The sequence below is a fragment of the Chlamydotis macqueenii genome, chromosome Z (genome assembly GCF_036417535.1).
Source record: "Chlamydotis macqueenii isolate bChlMac1 chromosome Z, bChlMac1.mat, whole genome shotgun sequence".
Lineage (NCBI taxonomy): Eukaryota > Metazoa > Chordata > Aves > Otidiformes > Otididae > Chlamydotis > Chlamydotis macqueenii.
The window spans coordinates 36,263,782-36,281,293 of NC_141593.1; the positions used below are offsets into that span (position 1 = coordinate 36,263,782).

The 17,512-nt window shown below is 37.2% G+C and overlaps 1 protein-coding gene across 2 annotated transcripts in view; it reads right to left on the reverse strand.

Annotated features, from left to right (window-relative positions):
• PCSK5 (proprotein convertase subtilisin/kexin type 5) overlaps positions 1-17,512 on the reverse strand; it is a 260,397-nt gene that overhangs the window by 124,063 nt on the left and 118,822 nt on the right. For both annotated transcript variants that reach the window (XM_086770052.1, XM_086770051.1), the window contains exons 8-9: positions 10,160-10,372; positions 255-355 (exon numbers count right to left, since the gene is read on the reverse strand). In XM_086770052.1, coding sequence (XP_086626178.1) covers positions 255-355; positions 10,160-10,372 — 314 coding nt within the window. The remainder of the gene's footprint in view (positions 1-254; positions 356-10,159; positions 10,373-17,512) is intronic.

Below are 17,512 nucleotides of genomic sequence, written 5' to 3' on the forward strand. Positions count from 1 at the left end.
AAACTACCTGTGCTCAACACCGTTTCAAGATATTTTGACACTACGTACTCTGCCGTCATTTCCACAGCATCAGCTTTCCTGCATGTGAAATAAGCACACAGATCTTTCCTGCCCTTGGAAGGGTAGTGTGAATTACTACAACAAAGTTTCCAAAGCACTTTGAGATCCCTGGATAGGGATTGCTAGGTAAGTGAGAAAGATCTTCCATTTGCTTTTTTTTTTTTTTTTTTCCCAGAGTATAACTCAGATCTTACTTTGCTTCCAGTGCCAGTGCAATGATGCCTGCAGCCATAGGTGCAGAGGCTGAGGTTCCAGTGTGGCTGTCTGTGCAACGCTGCCTCAGGTCTGTGGTGATCTGGAAGAAATTGAATGTGTGAAATTTAGAACATAGCTTCAGAAATCAGAACAGGTTTCATTTGCTCGAATGAGTCGCATGTACGTGGAGGGTATTTCCTTCTTTCATTGCAAGGAAAGGCAAAAAAAAAGATGTCTGAATACATGACGTTACATGTTCTGAGCTTGAAGTCACTTGTGAACTTGGAGAAGTGTTTTCTGTATTGCACTGAAAACAAATTAGTCTTCATTTTTTTTCATGGCATGATCAACAAAAAGACTCATAAATTAGAAAAACATGTAGAGGGTTTTAAAACTGCACAGTTAGACTTCTGCCCTTCTACTTGCATTTATAGAGCACTTTCCATCCAAGAATCTCAAAGTGCTTTACAAACAGGAATGAACTAAATCTTACAGTGCTCCCTAGGTACAGACTGGTTATTTCCATTTTTGAGACTCTGTAAGAGGTATGGAGGGGTTAATTAGATTGCCTGAAGTCACACTGCAAGTATGTGAAAGAGTAGAATACGGTTGGACTCATGCTAAGTACCGTGTTTAATCCTTCCTTCATGCCTTATGCAATAATTCACATGAAATTAAGCAACAATTCATTGGAAAATCCTGATGTAATCACAAATTTGGCCAAGACATCACCAGCCGATTAGTTATTTGCAGCTTGAAACTGTTATGCATTGCTTAATTATATGCCGCCACATATTTTTATTTGTAATCTAAGTGGATGTATAAACTATAATGTGCAATACCAACTATAGGCACAGCCTTCTGCTTAGTTTTAGGATGTTCCTATCTCATAATGAATTTTAGGCAGATTCTTTCTGATAGACAGTAAATCACACACAAAAGTATGTTAACTCTAAATTCGGCTTCTTTCAGGCAATGTTAATCTAGAGCGATTCTAATCTCCACTCTTCCTTTTGAAGAAGTTGTTCCTAGCAGAGCAAGGCAGTAGAGATAAGAAGTCACTACTACCTAACAGAAGCTCAGACAAAACCCATGTCGACTTGAGAACAGTTACTAGCAGACAGCAGTCCACAGCATGGAAACCTCCATGAAGGTGGCTCAGTGAATGACTTGTGATGCCAAGCCTTATTCTCAGCATTTCAGCTGATCCCTGAGATTCACTCACCAGTAGACAGAAACTATCTGCCTAAGGGGCAGAGGAGAAGTTGCTTACACAGCTTCTTACCTAAGCGTACAGAAACACTGTGTCTCCATTTCATCTAATTCACTAGTATCATACTTCATTTGCAACATGGATACGCACAAAGATGGGAGAAGGAGAGGATCAAAGGACTGAAAAATCACATGGCATGTAAAAATGCCTGTCTAGTTCTGAAATGGGAAGATATGTAAAATACGATCTGAAAACAAAAGCCACATCCCATCCGGGCAGAATACAAGCAATTGCATGTTAGAGGTACAGGTTTCGTGCATTTGCATTAGCTATACTCAGTAGTATATGTATTACATAATTTGTATAAGGTTGCTGAAAGTTTTCATGACATGTAAGCATACACAAACTAACACAAATGACTTCTAATACAGAAGGAGCTAACAGCACCTTGTTAAAAATATTTTTTTTTAATCTGTCATCAGCTAAAAGTTGAATCCCACAAATAAAATGTTCATATAATTTCTTTATCTCTTGCCTTCCCTCCTATCAACTCTGTATTAATTCAGACAATGAAAATTTATAGTGTTGGAAAAACCTTTATGCATGCAAATTCCACAAATGCCCTGGCAGTATGAAGAGATGAAACTGCAGCAGGAGCAGCCCTAACACTGCACTGCCTATACGTGCAAATGCAAGTCGTGATTTTGCAGGTGGGATTAACATGTCCAAGGACTACAAGATGACATGCACCCACATAGAGACATACGAGATTCAGGTATATCTTGTTTGGAAAAACACTGGTCAGTGCTGTGGCGAGGAGTGGAAGGGAGGCCAGGAAAAAGAGAGGGCAGAAAAAGGGACTAGTACATGCTTGTCTCTTTTGTAGCCTGGTAACTTGTCCCTTGCTAAAAAGTGGTGCAGCAGGTGCTTTCCTCAGAAGACCAAAGGGTACCAAAGCCCATAAGGAGCTCAGGCAGGGAGAAATGCCCTCATGACAGCTTTTCCTTAAGAGACAGCCTCTCTCAATACTGTGGAAAGCACATGCTATCATACTATCTGTATTTCTCATCCTCTGGAAGAACATGCTTCCAGAGTGTTTTTATTGTCCTGTAGCTACAGATATGAAGCACAATAAACTTTGACACCTCTTCATCCATCAACATTTTCTCTCACATTCTAAGTAGATGTTGTGGCAGCAGTTTGAACTACAGACCTTCATCTCTCTCTTTCACTCAGCAAATATTTCAGCAGAAAATGTGTAGGGAAAGCTTCCTAAGTGGAAATCCCATTTGAGCTATTTCAAAGGAGAGTTACTGACAGGAGCTGAGATTTTTAGGTGTAAATTACCTCAAAGATCTGAGGCGTGTTTTTCAGCACTATGGATTCACTGTCAGAGAAGTGTCACATCTACCCTGAGAAAAAAAAAAGAGTACAGGACCACCAACAGGCGAGCAAGTTTCAAGAAGAAAAATGGTACCCCAAATTCCTGAACCACATGAGGGCAACATCATTAATCATAATAAAAGGATGTGGTATTTGACAGCACCATGAAGCTGTCATTAGTGTACATTGGCTGTCATTCTGATCAATAGGATGGGGAGAAGGAGAAATTTTTTACTTTTGTTGAGTATAACATGTTTATACGCCTCAAATACCTTTGTAGCTACTGCTGATCTACGAAAATACTGATCAGACTATACAAGAAATGTCCATGCAACATTTCTAGGGCCATAAGTTATATCCACTTGTAAATCTTTTGAATCAGCTAGATTTGACTGAAAACAATGATAATGTTTCTGGTACTGGTCTAGTTTAATCAACAATGAATTGGCAATCTAGGACAGACGCTCTGACGAAAGGCAGACAAAAATGATACAAATCACCACAATGCACTGTAATACCTGCCATGTGAAGAAGTCCAACAGCTTTCAGAAAATGCATACATTTATCAAAGAAAAAACTCTAGACCCAGTGTAATAGTTGTACAGAAGTAACTTGCTCTGAATAATTAAGGAGATGTCATTTCCATACAGTCATTGCTAAGGCTGCATCATCAATCTTGCTGTAGTTTCACTGATTGGGAGGCTAACAGCTAAGGTCCAAAATGGGATTTCCCTTAGCAGAGAACATGCTGACTCTTCCTCTCCCAAGCCTCTGCATTTCTTGCTATTTCATATTGCACGACATGAGCTTTCTGAACTGATTGAAGCATTTTTTACCATCTGGTACATTTCTTCAAGGTATGTTGGTTTCTATGAACCTGTGTCCCTAGAAGTGCCAAGGGTTTAAAAAAAATCTACTGTTCCTTATCACATCCTTGTTGTATTTGTATCTACCCAAAACTGAAGGTGCATGTTGTGTGTATCTTGACACTCTGAAAGAGTTTCTGAACAAGAGCAGGGTTTTGTTTGTACTTTAAAAACTAGCAGATGTTGGTTTTTTTGTGTTTTTGTTTCAAGTTCTGCTTAGAGCTGAAGCTAGTCAGCAAGGTAGAAATACATCTTAGAAGAGAAAGAAACTCAGTAGATGAACTGGCATGTTTAGAAAACAAAGAAACAGGTGGAACTGCTAGTAGAGAGGTTATTTTCAGAAGGTAAGTCATATAATAGGTTTATAAATCATATCTGTGAGGGACTTTCATATGTAAATTCCTTAGTGCTTAAAGAAATAATTTGAAAAAGAAATTAAAAGGAAATATAATGCATTTGTGCAACATGTTTGATAAATGAAAGGCCCATATAGATAACTATATTAGCTGGTGCTTAACCTATCCTAGCTGCCAGCGATGTCCTAGAGTATTCAAAATAGCAGAGAAGAGAATAATACAAAAAAAAAATACCTTGACAACTGTATATTATTAGCCAATACTTCTACACTCACTCTGCTATGAGAGATAACTTCTATAAAGAAGTATACTTTTATGGTCTTTACCTACTGTTGATTTCCCTTTGTCCTAGAGTGTGAGTTTCTATGCCGATACTTCTGCCAGCTCTTTGCAGCTGCTCTTGAAAACACCTAAAAGTAATTATAGTTCTCTTCTCTAAAAGTCTATGTAATAAAGACATACATCCAGCTGTATTTGTGAAATGTTTGAATGCTTTGGGCACGTTATTACATCCAAAGGTTGGAAACTCAGTCCATAATGGGTTAACAGTTACTGCAATAAAAATTGGTACAGTATAAAGTCAAGCAGACTTGGAGTACCTGAGCAACAGGGAGCTCATGCAAGGCGGTAACATCAGTGTGTGTAACTGTAATTGTTAGTTCACATTACTTCAGGCCAGAATTTACTTCCCGTCAGTAAAAAAAGCTCCATAAGGAAAACAGAGTCCTGCAGATGAAACTATGTTCTTAAGTTATCATTGCACAAGACTGAAAAAACCTTCCAGACTAGAAAACCTTATAAAAATTACGCTACATCCTGTATTTGTAACAAGCAATTATAAAAATGTTAGTAATGAAAAAAGAAAAAAAAAATGTATGTAGGTATAAAAGTGTGGATGCCTCTATCAGTTCTTATTGAAACAAAATTTTTTTTTATAAGAATTTTTAGTTTCCACAATAAATCCCTAATATTTGGTTATTGTTTTTTCATCTACCTTATAATATATTCTGCAAATATTGGATAGAAAAACAGGGGGGAAAAAAAGATATTAAACTGAATAACTGCATGGAAAAATATGAAGGAACTGTAGAATATGACACTATAAAATTGTAACCATTCACTGTCCCTTAACCATGGATAGGTATTTCCATACTACAACACCGCAGAATCTCACATGATAGTGGAGTTTGTTCTGAGTCACATGACAATAAATAAGAATGAGTTCATTTAATTCTGATTGTAAATCCCGCACCAGGTCACTTCTTCCTGATTTACTGCAGTAGTACTTTTTTTCCTATGTTGAATATAGGAGTCTCACTCCAACAAAGCAAATCACCATATGCCTTGATTAAGTACTGTTGCTCTTTTCATGTTATGGCATGAAGTATATTGCATACAAATTTATACGAATAAGAAAATTTAGATAATTTAAATTTGGTAATAATCTTTCTATTCTATCATTATACTTCCCTTTAAACTTACTGCAAGCTCTAAGCTTTTTGTGGAAAGGTATGAAGACAATCTCTGACTCAAAACAAAAATGTGAGATACAGTGCAGTGAAAATGATGTGCAGTACAACAGTGAAAACAAATGTACATCAACATTAGTCTAGACTCTTTTAGCATTTTATAGCAGTTTAAAAACTTTGTCCTAAAAATTTTCAGTTCAGCCTTTAGTTCCGTTTTTGTTTCAAACAAGACTTCTTTCCAAGGTAAAGGAGGTTTGATAGATCTTTAGGAGGACAGGATTTTAGTAGAGAAGTTAGAGAAGAGAATAGCAATAGTATCATTATTGCTCTCAAAACTGAGCTATGAGTAAGAGACCCCCACAGGTGAGAGCAGTGTCCATGCCCCCATGTGTGTGTGTGTGTTGAAACGACTGCTTAATACTCAGTTTGAAAAGCTAGCTTCACAATTTCATGTCATTTCTCACCAGGCCGTAGCATGACAGAAGAACATAGTTGCTCTCCCTTATGGGGATAACTGGCTTATACACAACGCTAACAGAAAGCTATTGACCGCATCCACTGTACACTGCTCTGCTTTATCACTGAAGGTGTCTGGAGGGGGAACAGGCTTGCCTCACTTCAAATGCCAAGTACCAGTAGCAAAACACTCTCAGATAGGTTGCGTGTTTCAAAAGTCAATTGATAATACAGGACAGGAAAAGAGTCTTAGAGGGTATATTCGTTGTCTGATATTCAAGCATTTGAGATTAGTGAATTTTATGGCACACCTAACATCAAAGTTGCTTTGCACAAGAGTGCAAGGGTAAATTAAGTTCTGGTAAACAAAGGATTAATAGACCTGGGTTAATACTTACAACTCCTCGGTATGCTTATGCTGTTACTATTCACTCCGCAAAATTATGCACTCTGCAGGAATAATCTAAAATTGGCATATGCAACTGGATTGCCCCAAAAAGAATGGAGAATCTGATTAGTAAAAGCAGTCAGTGCTTGCAGAATTGATGGATTTCAATTAAAAGTTATTTTCACTTGTCTCTGATAGCCTGGATGAGATCTCCAATGCAGACTGCAAATTAAGGACATTTTTAAAGAGGCATATGTTTAAATCTTTTCAAAAATGCTCATGTAAAATCTCTTCATTATTTCCCTAATTATGGGACAATGTATGTTCATTCTAGATACAATAATTAATCTTTCATTTGCAAAGTATGCCTTTCAAAAATCTTACCGTAAAATATAAAACTGTAGGTATTAGCACAGTGCATAAATTCTGGAAGTGTTGGGTACTAATCTTCAGTAAACCAAAAAATTATCTATTCTTGTGGCTCATAAGAAAGTCTTTAACAATAATGGTGAGATCACCTCCAGGTGTTTTTGATTCTAGTGTAAGTCATAAGGGAGTGACACGTCAGAAATAAGCAAGGGTCTCTCATTAAACTAGTAATTCTGTAAAAGCAGGAAGTCCGTGGTAATTGAAAAGAAGGGAAGACAATAATCAAGAAAACCACAGCTATTAAAAAATCAGAGTAATGCACAAAGATTAAACCAGCTAAGCAGAAAACTATAAATGAGGACTGAGAAAAATACAGACATGTTACTAGATTTTTGAAAAACGAGCAAGGACATACCAGTCAATAAAACAAGTATTGACAGGTTCAAAATGTAATAAATAAATAAATAAATAAAAGTAAATAAAAGATGAAGTGGATATCAATGAATAAAAATTAGAAGACAGAAGATGCATAGAGATAGTAAGGAAATACAATTGTGAAATGGTGAAGCCTACAAGAACAGAATAAAGTAAAGCATATTTTCTTTTCAAATATATCAGAAGTAAAAAACTTACAAACCAATATTGTTTTAATTGTCCAGAAATAATAAAATAGTTAATAGCAGTGTACAGTAAACGGCTATTTCACTTAATGTTCCTTGCTGGAAAAAAAGTATAAATGAAGTTTTCAGAGCATACAAAGACGATAAATCATCTTCCTATTTATAGCTATTTCAAATAGCAAGTTTAAATCAGAAAGTTTGGAAGCACCAAAGACTTTTACAAGAGCTGGATAGGGAACATGTTAGACTGTATTGTTGATTTTAGCAAGTCTTTGAACACTGGAGAAGTTCCAGAAGATCGAAAGAAAATCCGCACAATGTCAATATTTTGAAAGGGTAAGCAGTATTGTCCTAATAATTTCATCGATTTGCCAAGTTTTTATCTAGTGTAAAACAGCTGATACAGAGTCTAAACTAATTACTAATAAATTAATTAAATAGTGCTATATTTAATGGTGGATAACATAAGCTGCTGGAAAAGAGAGCTTGCCAAAGTGCTGCAGTATTTTTTTTTCTGGCCACCACTTTGTTTGAAAATAGTATAGTCAGGACTCTACAAGACACATAATGTGATACTGCATGTTAAAAAAAAATTACCTTTAAGAGATTAAAAATGTGCATGATACATGCATTTTAAATATAATTGCGAGGTCTCAAAATGTAAGCATATATAAGACACTTTCTTATATATGGTGTCTACACTATGTATAAGAAATCAGATATATACGTAGAAGCAGAGAAATTACATATAAGCTTATAGCACATACAAGAAATGAGCCTTGTTTCTAATCAGACCTTCTACAATTTGGTTCTTGGCCTTAATATGACCCAAAGTTTTTATCGAACTGAAAGTGTCCCTGCCCATGGCAAGGACGAGATGATCATTAAGGTCCCTTCCAACTCAAAACATTCTAGGATTCTATGATTCATTTATCAAAAGGGATTAACTGATCAGACTACATGGGTAGAGAGAAAGAAATTAGACAACTAGAGTGGTCTTCATCCTAGCAGTAAAATCTGTGATACAACTCAATGCCTAGAAATTGAAGCTAGAGGATCTCAGATAGCAAACGACAAATTTTTTAGTGGCAATGGGTAATTAAAACCATTTGCCCTAAATTTAAGTGGATTTTCTGTCACTGGAAACTTTGAAAGCAAGATGTATTTATATAAATATACATATTTATAAAAATTATTGTTATAGAAATATATATTTTTACAAAAATTGTTCTTAAGTTGACACCAACTGCTGGATTTGAAGGACTCAGGGAAGTCATAGAATCATAGAATCATAGAATGGTTAGGGTTGGAAGGGACCTTCAAAGGTCATCCAGTCCAACCCCCCTGCAAGGAGCAGGGACATCCCCAGCTAGATCAGGTTGCTCAGCAAGAGATCAGGCTGGGGAATCACAATCACCTCTACTCACCTCGTATCGTGTTAGTATCACTTAAACACGAAGAAGTTAGTGAAGGTCTTTTAAAGGACAGTAGAGGGAATTTAATCACAAAAGTGAAGACTGATAGGAGACGGAGTAATTCCTTTTCTTTGTTATTATTTATCAGGGAGAACAAGAAACATGCCAGGAAAAGAGATAACATTTCAGTGGAGAGAAGCCAGTTAAGAACAGAAAAATTACTGGAATGAAGAAATACCTCAGAACAAGTTTAAAACAAAAATTAGATCATCTGAAAATAAGGGAGGATCCAAGAAGGGATGGCCAGCATCCCAGAATCCTGAAAGACAAGGCAGACACTATTAAAAAAACATAGCAGGAAGAATTTTTAACTCCTCACTGACACCAAGAGAAGTATCTGCTAAGGACTAGAAAGAAGGTAATGTTAGATGGGCACTTCAGAAAACAGCTAGTGGAAAAAAAATCCCAAATCCCTAAATTTTCTGATCAGGAAGGAATGAAGATCTGTAAGGTATACACTAGCATAAGTAAGCTGGGAAGAGGACAAAATTAACAAACCTCATTAATCCTAGTACAAGGGTTTAAAAGGTTAAAAGGAGTAGTGTATTGAATATTGAAAGGTATATTGACTGCAGTCAATTTGAAAAATCAGATATAGCATACAAATACTAATGGTATTAATAGATTATCAAACAGAATTAAAATAATTTGTTGGTTTCCAACCAAGATGAGAACATAATGGAAAATGGATGCTGGCTGTTTAGGAATGAGATGAGGAATAATACAGGAAAGATGAACACTGAGCTTAATCTTGCTTACAATATATCAGCTAGCTGGAATAGGCAGTAATATGAGTAATAACTGACCATCACTGAATGTGAAAGAGAAATGATGCTGGATCAAAATAAATCTGAGAAAATAGAGAACATAGGAAAACTGCTAATATCATGTGTGTAAAATATGAAAACTATTGCTAACTGAATGTAAAACAAAAGGAGGATATGTTCTTAGACTTCAGGCTTTACCAAGATACTGGTAATAACAGAAATCTGTTTTGGTGGCAGTGGCAATAGAATCTTTGAAAGCGTCACCCAGAGATGGCAGCAACTAGGGAAGTGGAAAAATCTGTGAACAGGGTGTACCTGCACTGCACTGGGCTGCAACAAGCAGAGATACCCATGCTGGTTTCAAAGAGCAGCGTGGTGACTCCAACTGAGTAACACACTGGGGCTAAATGAACTTGCCCACATATGATTTTTTTCTAAAGAAGTCCATTATTTACTATAAATGAGCTGTCTCTCTCCTTCCCCACAAAGTCACTATGCAAAACACAACCCCATATATATTAAAAAAAAATTTAAAACCATACTATTTTCCTGTCGTAGGATTCCCCGCTGCTGTACGTTGTAGCCAGTGTGGACGCACATTCTTCCAGATACCACGGCTTCTTCCCACTTTCAGCTGTGCTGCTTATGGAGATAGTGTAAATACTATTGGTGTAGCCATCACAGGAGCAGTGGTCTCGACTTCTTCCACCATTTCCAGATGCCCAAACAAAGACTGAACCTAAGCCTCTTCGTCCCTGTTTGGAAACAGCATGAAAGATTTTATTAATAATTCTTCTTTTCCCCCTCACCTGCTTAACAAACAGGTCTTTTCCCAAAAAAAAAGACATATGATGAGAGAAAGAATGTAAAAGAAACTAGATCACTGAGAAGAATCTGAAATGAAAAAAGGATTTAACAGAGTTCAGAATCAGACATCAGAAAAATTCAGAAAATGAGTGGTATGAACACAGCTTTAGGAACAACTTTTATACAGTGTCTGTTGCTGTGCACCAGTGCTGTCCAACCGTACCAAGAAAGAGATATTGAAGACTCAGAGGAAGCATTAAAACATCATAGTAGGTTGGAAAAGGAAAATAAAGAGCATACTTGAAACTAAACCCCTTTGTAATCCATGACATCTTTCATTTATCAGAGCTCTCTCAGCTGTTTCTTCTTGGGTTGCCTGGTGGCACTGGGTATAGTTTGGGTAGCATTATATACTGTGAACGAGAGGATCGTTGTTTCACAGACACTATTAGTGACAGAATCACAGAATACTTGAGGTGGGAAGAGACCTCAGGTAACCTAGTCCAACCTATCTAGTCCATTATGAATGCTAAACGCAGAACTCAATATATAAACAAAAATAAAGAAAAACAAAAGAGTCTTACAAATGTATTATAATGAAGCACTAAAGCATTAATTCAGTATGATATTTAAAAACATGAGTAGTTGGGCAAGTTACTTAGGCATATTCATAAATTCAAATAAGGACTTAAAAATAGGTAACCTCATCTTGTTATTTTCTTAATACACCAAAGTTATATAGTGTCCAAATGAATCAAAACATTTTTTGTTCTGTCAGTACTCTTATAGAGGCATTGATACGAAAAGTGAAGATGATCAATAACCTGTATTGCTGAGATACGAGAACTGAGAATTACCTATAGATGAGTAATTGAGCTTTTCCTGATTTATACGTATATATTCAATGCCAGTGGATGAAATTCAGATCCATGCAACTGTATGATCTGCATTAATTATTAGCACTCACCATCTGGAAGTACTTTACTGTTCAGATAAAAAGGTTCACCAAAGGACTAAACTTGTCCTTGACTAGGCTAAATTGTGTCACCTTTTCTTACACGACATTCTTTCAAAGTATGGGACATCCTTCTCAGTTACAATTATGCTAACAGTCTCACTTACACCTCATTTGCTTGCAACTCATCACGTACTATCTACTTGGGTTTTTTTGGCTAGGCCCAGCCCTATGTATGACAAATTAATGTTATAAGGCACAAACCACCACTTTCTGTGCATGAATTGCTTAGCCATGGGGAGAGTTTGTTTTTTTGTTTGTTTTTTCTAAACAGAATGCAATTGTGTACCACAAACAGCATAAAGACAGCTGTTGGACATCTACCAGGTCAATCTTTAACAATTAGCAATTCAAAGATTCATCTAATCCAGATGCTCAGAGGGGTTTCACTAGGGCTTTCCGTACTGAGCGTAACTGAACCTACACCAACATAAGACAAAAACCCCTCACAGTTCACAATCCAGGCTTGAGTTCTCAAACATTGACGAATTTCATTTTGTGAGTTTAATATAAGTATTCTACCTGGAGAGACTCTTCTCTCCAGCAAAATAAGTTAAATATCAAATTCTCCTGGCTAGTGTTTACATACGGTTATCTCTCTAAAATGCAACTTCTCATTAAAAAAACATTTCAAGCAGAGCAAAAAATCCCAGGGTGCCAAGTTAAATGTATTATGAAATCGACATTCTCCAGACAAGATCAGTCTGACCAGCCGGGAAGTGTAACTATTTCAACTTCTTTCACTTCCTTCAGTCGATCTTAGCTACTACACTGACAAAAAGATGCAAAATAGCAACATTTTTTGTTGTTTAAAGACAACGTTAATGAAGTGTTATAGCTCTCCTTCCCTGCATTATGAACTCCGGCCAAATCAAAACCCCCTTTCTGTTTGGGGTTCTTGTTCTGTCCGCTTTTCTCAGCCAGCAGGGTTTAATTCAGAGCCCTCTAAAGTCAGTGGGATGTATTTTGCAACTTCATGTGGCTGGAACTGGTTTATGAACCACTTCTTTTTCATTCTACCATCTAGTCATCTCCCTTTGCATACCTTAACTTCTTACCTCTCTGTTCTGAAAACATCTGATGAGGCAGATGAAAGGAAGGGTAGATGGAAAGATTATTTCAGGTATATTCACTGATTTATTATCCCAGCAGTTCAGGGAGCCAGAAATAAGGGCCCTCTGTATGTTTGTGGGGAATGGGATGGAAGATTATGCTAAAGATATACTAGTTCTCCACTTTTTAATACGCTTCTGCTTGATTTTTACTAGTTTTGTTTTGGTTTCATCCCATCATCTCTTGCAATTAGATCATGTTTCCCAGCAGTATTCTGTTATTTGCTTTCATCTGCCGTCTCCGTAATTCTTGGCTTGTTTGTCAATTCTGACATCTGTTTTGGAGTCACGTACAGACTCCTGTCTGGTCCTACACTGCCCTGAACAAACAACAACTCTCTAACTCTCTCCTACATAAACATGCACACCAACAATGTTAATATACGTAGAGGCAGGTAGAATATGCAGAAAAAAGCATATCATACAGACACACTTCTAACTCCAGCACATGCCAAAATATTCCATCGAAACATTTTTTTTTAATGAATTTTCACAATTATCTGCTATCTGAAGAATTCTACATTTTTCTTCTTCACATGTGTTTCTTGAAAGCATAGTATTTTGTAACTACATTGGCCAAATCAGTACTCTATGGGAAATTCAGACTACCCCACCAACACAACCAAGAGAGAAGAAATAAGAATTCAGGGTAATGAAATCACAGATACAAGGAGGAGAAAAATAGAATCTAACTATTTAAATATTTTGTCTAAAAGTCTATCTTCCACTTTTAAAAAAAAAGTTTTGTAAAAAAAATTCTTAAAACCATATATATACAGAAAAATGTCCTATTAATAACAGTCCACTTGTCATTTTTCTGCTGTCATCATCAGCTAGTTTTGTCTGCAAACAGCAGTACAACGTGATTTGTCCCACTCATGCAATGAAAACCTTCTCACAGCAGGGTAGGACTGTACTTTGTGTAAATTTTGCAGGAGCAACTCTTGAATTATTAGCTTCTCTGCACAGAGAATGTGTCTATATTTCTTCGGATGCATACTTACGCTGCTGTACTAATAATGAAAAATGAGCTGCTGAAACAGATATATGAATGCATTTTTGGGCACAAAATGTAGTCCTGATGAAAACACACCAATGTGTGCTAGAAATTCTGCAATGCAGTATTTAAAAATAGTAAACACCAATTTAGATTTTAATAGTAATGACAGGGCTTTAAAAACAACCGCCATTTGCACCCAAATTTACCTTTCTATGCTAAGTTTTTTGTAAACAACAAATATTTCTTCAAAACTAATGTCTCTCGCAAATACACAAAGTACGAACATGTCTGTTATTGTGATAAAAAAACAAGTACCAGGTGCAGTGACTAATGGAAAAGAGTATTTTCTAATACATGCAAAGAAAGAATTCCCATTCCTCTAACACATTTAACAACTGCACATTTAACAACTCAGCATTTCACAGAACACAACAGCATTACCTTCAGTCTAGAAAGCATGCTAAAGATCTTGTTCCTAGAAGCTATTTGGCAAAGCAAATGGTAGCCTTAAAAAAAAAAAAAAAAAAAAAAAAGTAAACCCCCAAACTAAATTCAACCTGACTAAAACAAGGTGTCAAGTAAATAAGTTCTGGTTTACTTTTACTGCCTATTGTTACCCTACCATTTGGTTTCCTCTTTCTCCCTGTTTCCAAACAAGCTGCTTTAATTCAATAGACCCAGTCATGCTCAGGAAATTATAAACTTGCTAGTAACTATACCAAACAAGTAATTAGAGCAACAGCATCAGCTGTCCTACTGTATGTGAATGCCATTCCCAACTGGTCTCCTTTAAATACACGAAGTTAAATAACATTTGGACCGTGTTACAAAGTTAAGATAAACACATATGCAAGGCACTCTGTAGCTTTTACTGTTTGTCTAAATCTATCATCTGTCATCTGCCAGATGCCCAAGGGTGTCAAGATGAAAAGTCAAGCCTTGAGCTGCCAAAGAAGCCATGTGTCATTTATTACTCCAAAGCAAAGGTGCATTTACAAACCATATGGGTACAACTTGAGCAAAACTGAAAGAGTTAGCGAACTATAGCAAAGGCACACACCAAGGTGGAATGGGTGCGCAGCAAAGTACACTCAGTGCTTGTCCCATTATGTTAAAAATGCACTACCTCTCCCTCCAGGAACAGTGTTGTTTCTGCTATTCCATTTCCAATGGTAGCTACTGACTCCTTCTTACAAACCCTGCAAGGCGTCCATAACGGCACTTGGGCTTGTGAGTGCACACATCAGACCATTATTAAATGTTCTCCTTTTGTTTTGTCTACTTTCCTAAATGGCATAAAATGTCAGATAATTAAAAAAAAAAATCAAGCGTTCTGTTACAGAAAAGAAAAAGTTTTTCACTGACAACTAAGACTTGCTATTGACCTAGTCACAGTCCAATTTTCTAGCACATTTTCTGGGCAAAGCCAGTATGCTCAACAGACAGCTGACCTTGAATGAAAGGGACTCAGGTCATTGACAAAAAGGCCCCAAGGCAGAATTTGCACCTGTGAAAGCATGGCACAGGAATCTTGAGGCATTCCCACTTTTTTTTTTTTCTGTTAGTGCTTCCTTTTCCTTGGTCAGCAAGTTGCAAGCGGGGTAAGTGATACGAAAAGCTCCTCTTTTTTTTTCCAGTTCAACAGCACGGAAGGGTTAGTCTGCCAAGAAGCAGAGCCAGTATGAACATGTTCATAATGACATCTGCAGAATTTCCTAACACTATTAAAAGAATCTCCCCTGCTCCAAGTGCGTGTGTTTCTGTATGTGTGTGTATATATACATACAAAAATCTTTATGAGTGAATGCCTTACTGGTACTGGCAGGAACCATTAAAAGGTAGAGGTCTTCACACACTCATCTAAGGACAACCAGCAGCCCCATATACTTTCAAGTTGCTTCCAGCACGCTTCCATCTAATAAAAACAGTTTCCATCTAGGAGGTGTAGTTTGAGCCAGTGGAGCAAGACTTATTCATGCTATTTTACAAAGTTTAGACCGGACATTCATTCACTGCTTCACAAGTCAAGTTGCCTTAATCCAGTCTGTGAATCCTGATGTTTTCCTGCCCAGGGACTGAGCACCCCCATAGCCCACCCTGCCTATGGGGGGGGGGTTGTTGCTGTCTCAATAGATGTGATCAAATTTACCAAGGGACAGGTAAGAAAATGTGAAGGAGCAGGAAAGGCAGGTGAGAGAACCTCTGACCTGGAGTAATCAGAGTTACAGGGGCTGCAGCCAGGGAAAGGTAATTTGGCACCAATATGCTAGAAATCCCACACTCATGAGCAGAAAACAAATAATGAAAATATAAAATGGAGGGAGAAGGAGGGACACTCTATCCACACCTAGAGTCTAAACATTTAATTTCCTTTATTCTCCCCAATACTGTTCTAAAATTACTTAATGCTTCCAAGAACAAAAGCTACTGCCAGGAAGTGAAATTGATCCTGATGTGGAAGCTGGAAAAAGGAGCCCATGGTACAATCTCTTTCTTAAAAACCAATTCCTAAGGAAGAAATGTTCATAACTGAATGTGCAGAGCAGAGGTCAGTACCCTGGAGACCTAGAAAAACCACTATGCAGGCATGATTTTGAGTGCAGCACTCTACAATCACTGTGGGGCCAGGCACCAAGGATCACAGCAAGAGGCAGCATCTCCTTGCTTCCAGCTTCCACCAATTTCTGTGCTCCCTGTGAGCTGGACGCCGCTGCCCCATGTAGAGGTACAGTGCTGCCAATCTGCTGACTGGCAGCATTTTGCTTTTGAGAAGCAGCATCTTCCAGCTCCTGCTGAGTTTCTACCAGTCCACTTAACCTCTAATCTGGAAGAAAAAATAGTTTGGCACACCACCCTTAAAAGACTCTTCTGTAGACTGCACAACATTCTCACTTGAAAGCAGGCATCCCTCCAAAACAGATAATTGTAAGCTGAGTGTCCAAGCCAGCAATTCTGAAGTGCTATCAGAAGACAGCCAAACAGATTATTTTTTATTAAAACAGCCTCCTTGGCTATTAAAAGCAAAAATTAATGAACAAATGGAGACATTTCCGAGGCTATTAATTCTGTTCAGGTACTCCTGCTCTCAGAAAAATTCACATTTGTGCATCAATTCATGAAAAATATGCACCTTTGGCGTCTATGAAGAAATGAGCAATACGCCTAGCAGGTGTACATCAATAAAGATGCATGTTTGAGGGAATGTTTACAAATTAAGTTCTGTGTTTTTACATTAGCAGTCATGTTTTTACTGCTAGAAAACTAGGAAGTGAAGAAAATATTTCCTAGTGCTGTAACAGGCATACACACAATACATATACAAGGCAAAAACCTGTCACTACTTAGAAAAAGCAAAGATTACCTTATATTGCTGAAAAGGCAAGTTGTTGCTAATAAAGTTAAATTATTTGGCTACTTCTGAACCAGCTTCTTAATTAAGAAAAGGAAAGACAAAGTAATTAATCATGACAAAAAGAAGGAAAAATGTGTTTTATTAGCTGATCGGACATGATACCTTTAAAATACTGAAGTGTGAAAATATTTTAGTAAGTGCATAAAAAACAACGTACTGAATAACCACAAGCACCCATGCATTCACACAATTATTATTGGGATATATCAGTGGAACATTTCAACATGCATCCTTGCATGTGGTGTATTTTTTATTTTACTCTTCACCAGAACAACAGCTTAAACAGCTCCAAGATATTCCCCACAGAGCTATAATTAGTGCTTAAAGTGCAACCAAAAGAAGTGTTGGCTGAAACCTGAAATCTGAACCTGTGGAATGCTGGAATGAATTTCTCATTTTCCTAAACAAAACAGAGCCAGCTACAAGGCTGCATGAATCGCAGTTCTGGTTCAGGCTGTCTCACCATATTATCATTACTATTGTTGTTGCTGATGTTGTTACTGGGATAAAGCAAGCTGTATATTGTAAACACCTGTGATAAAACAAGAG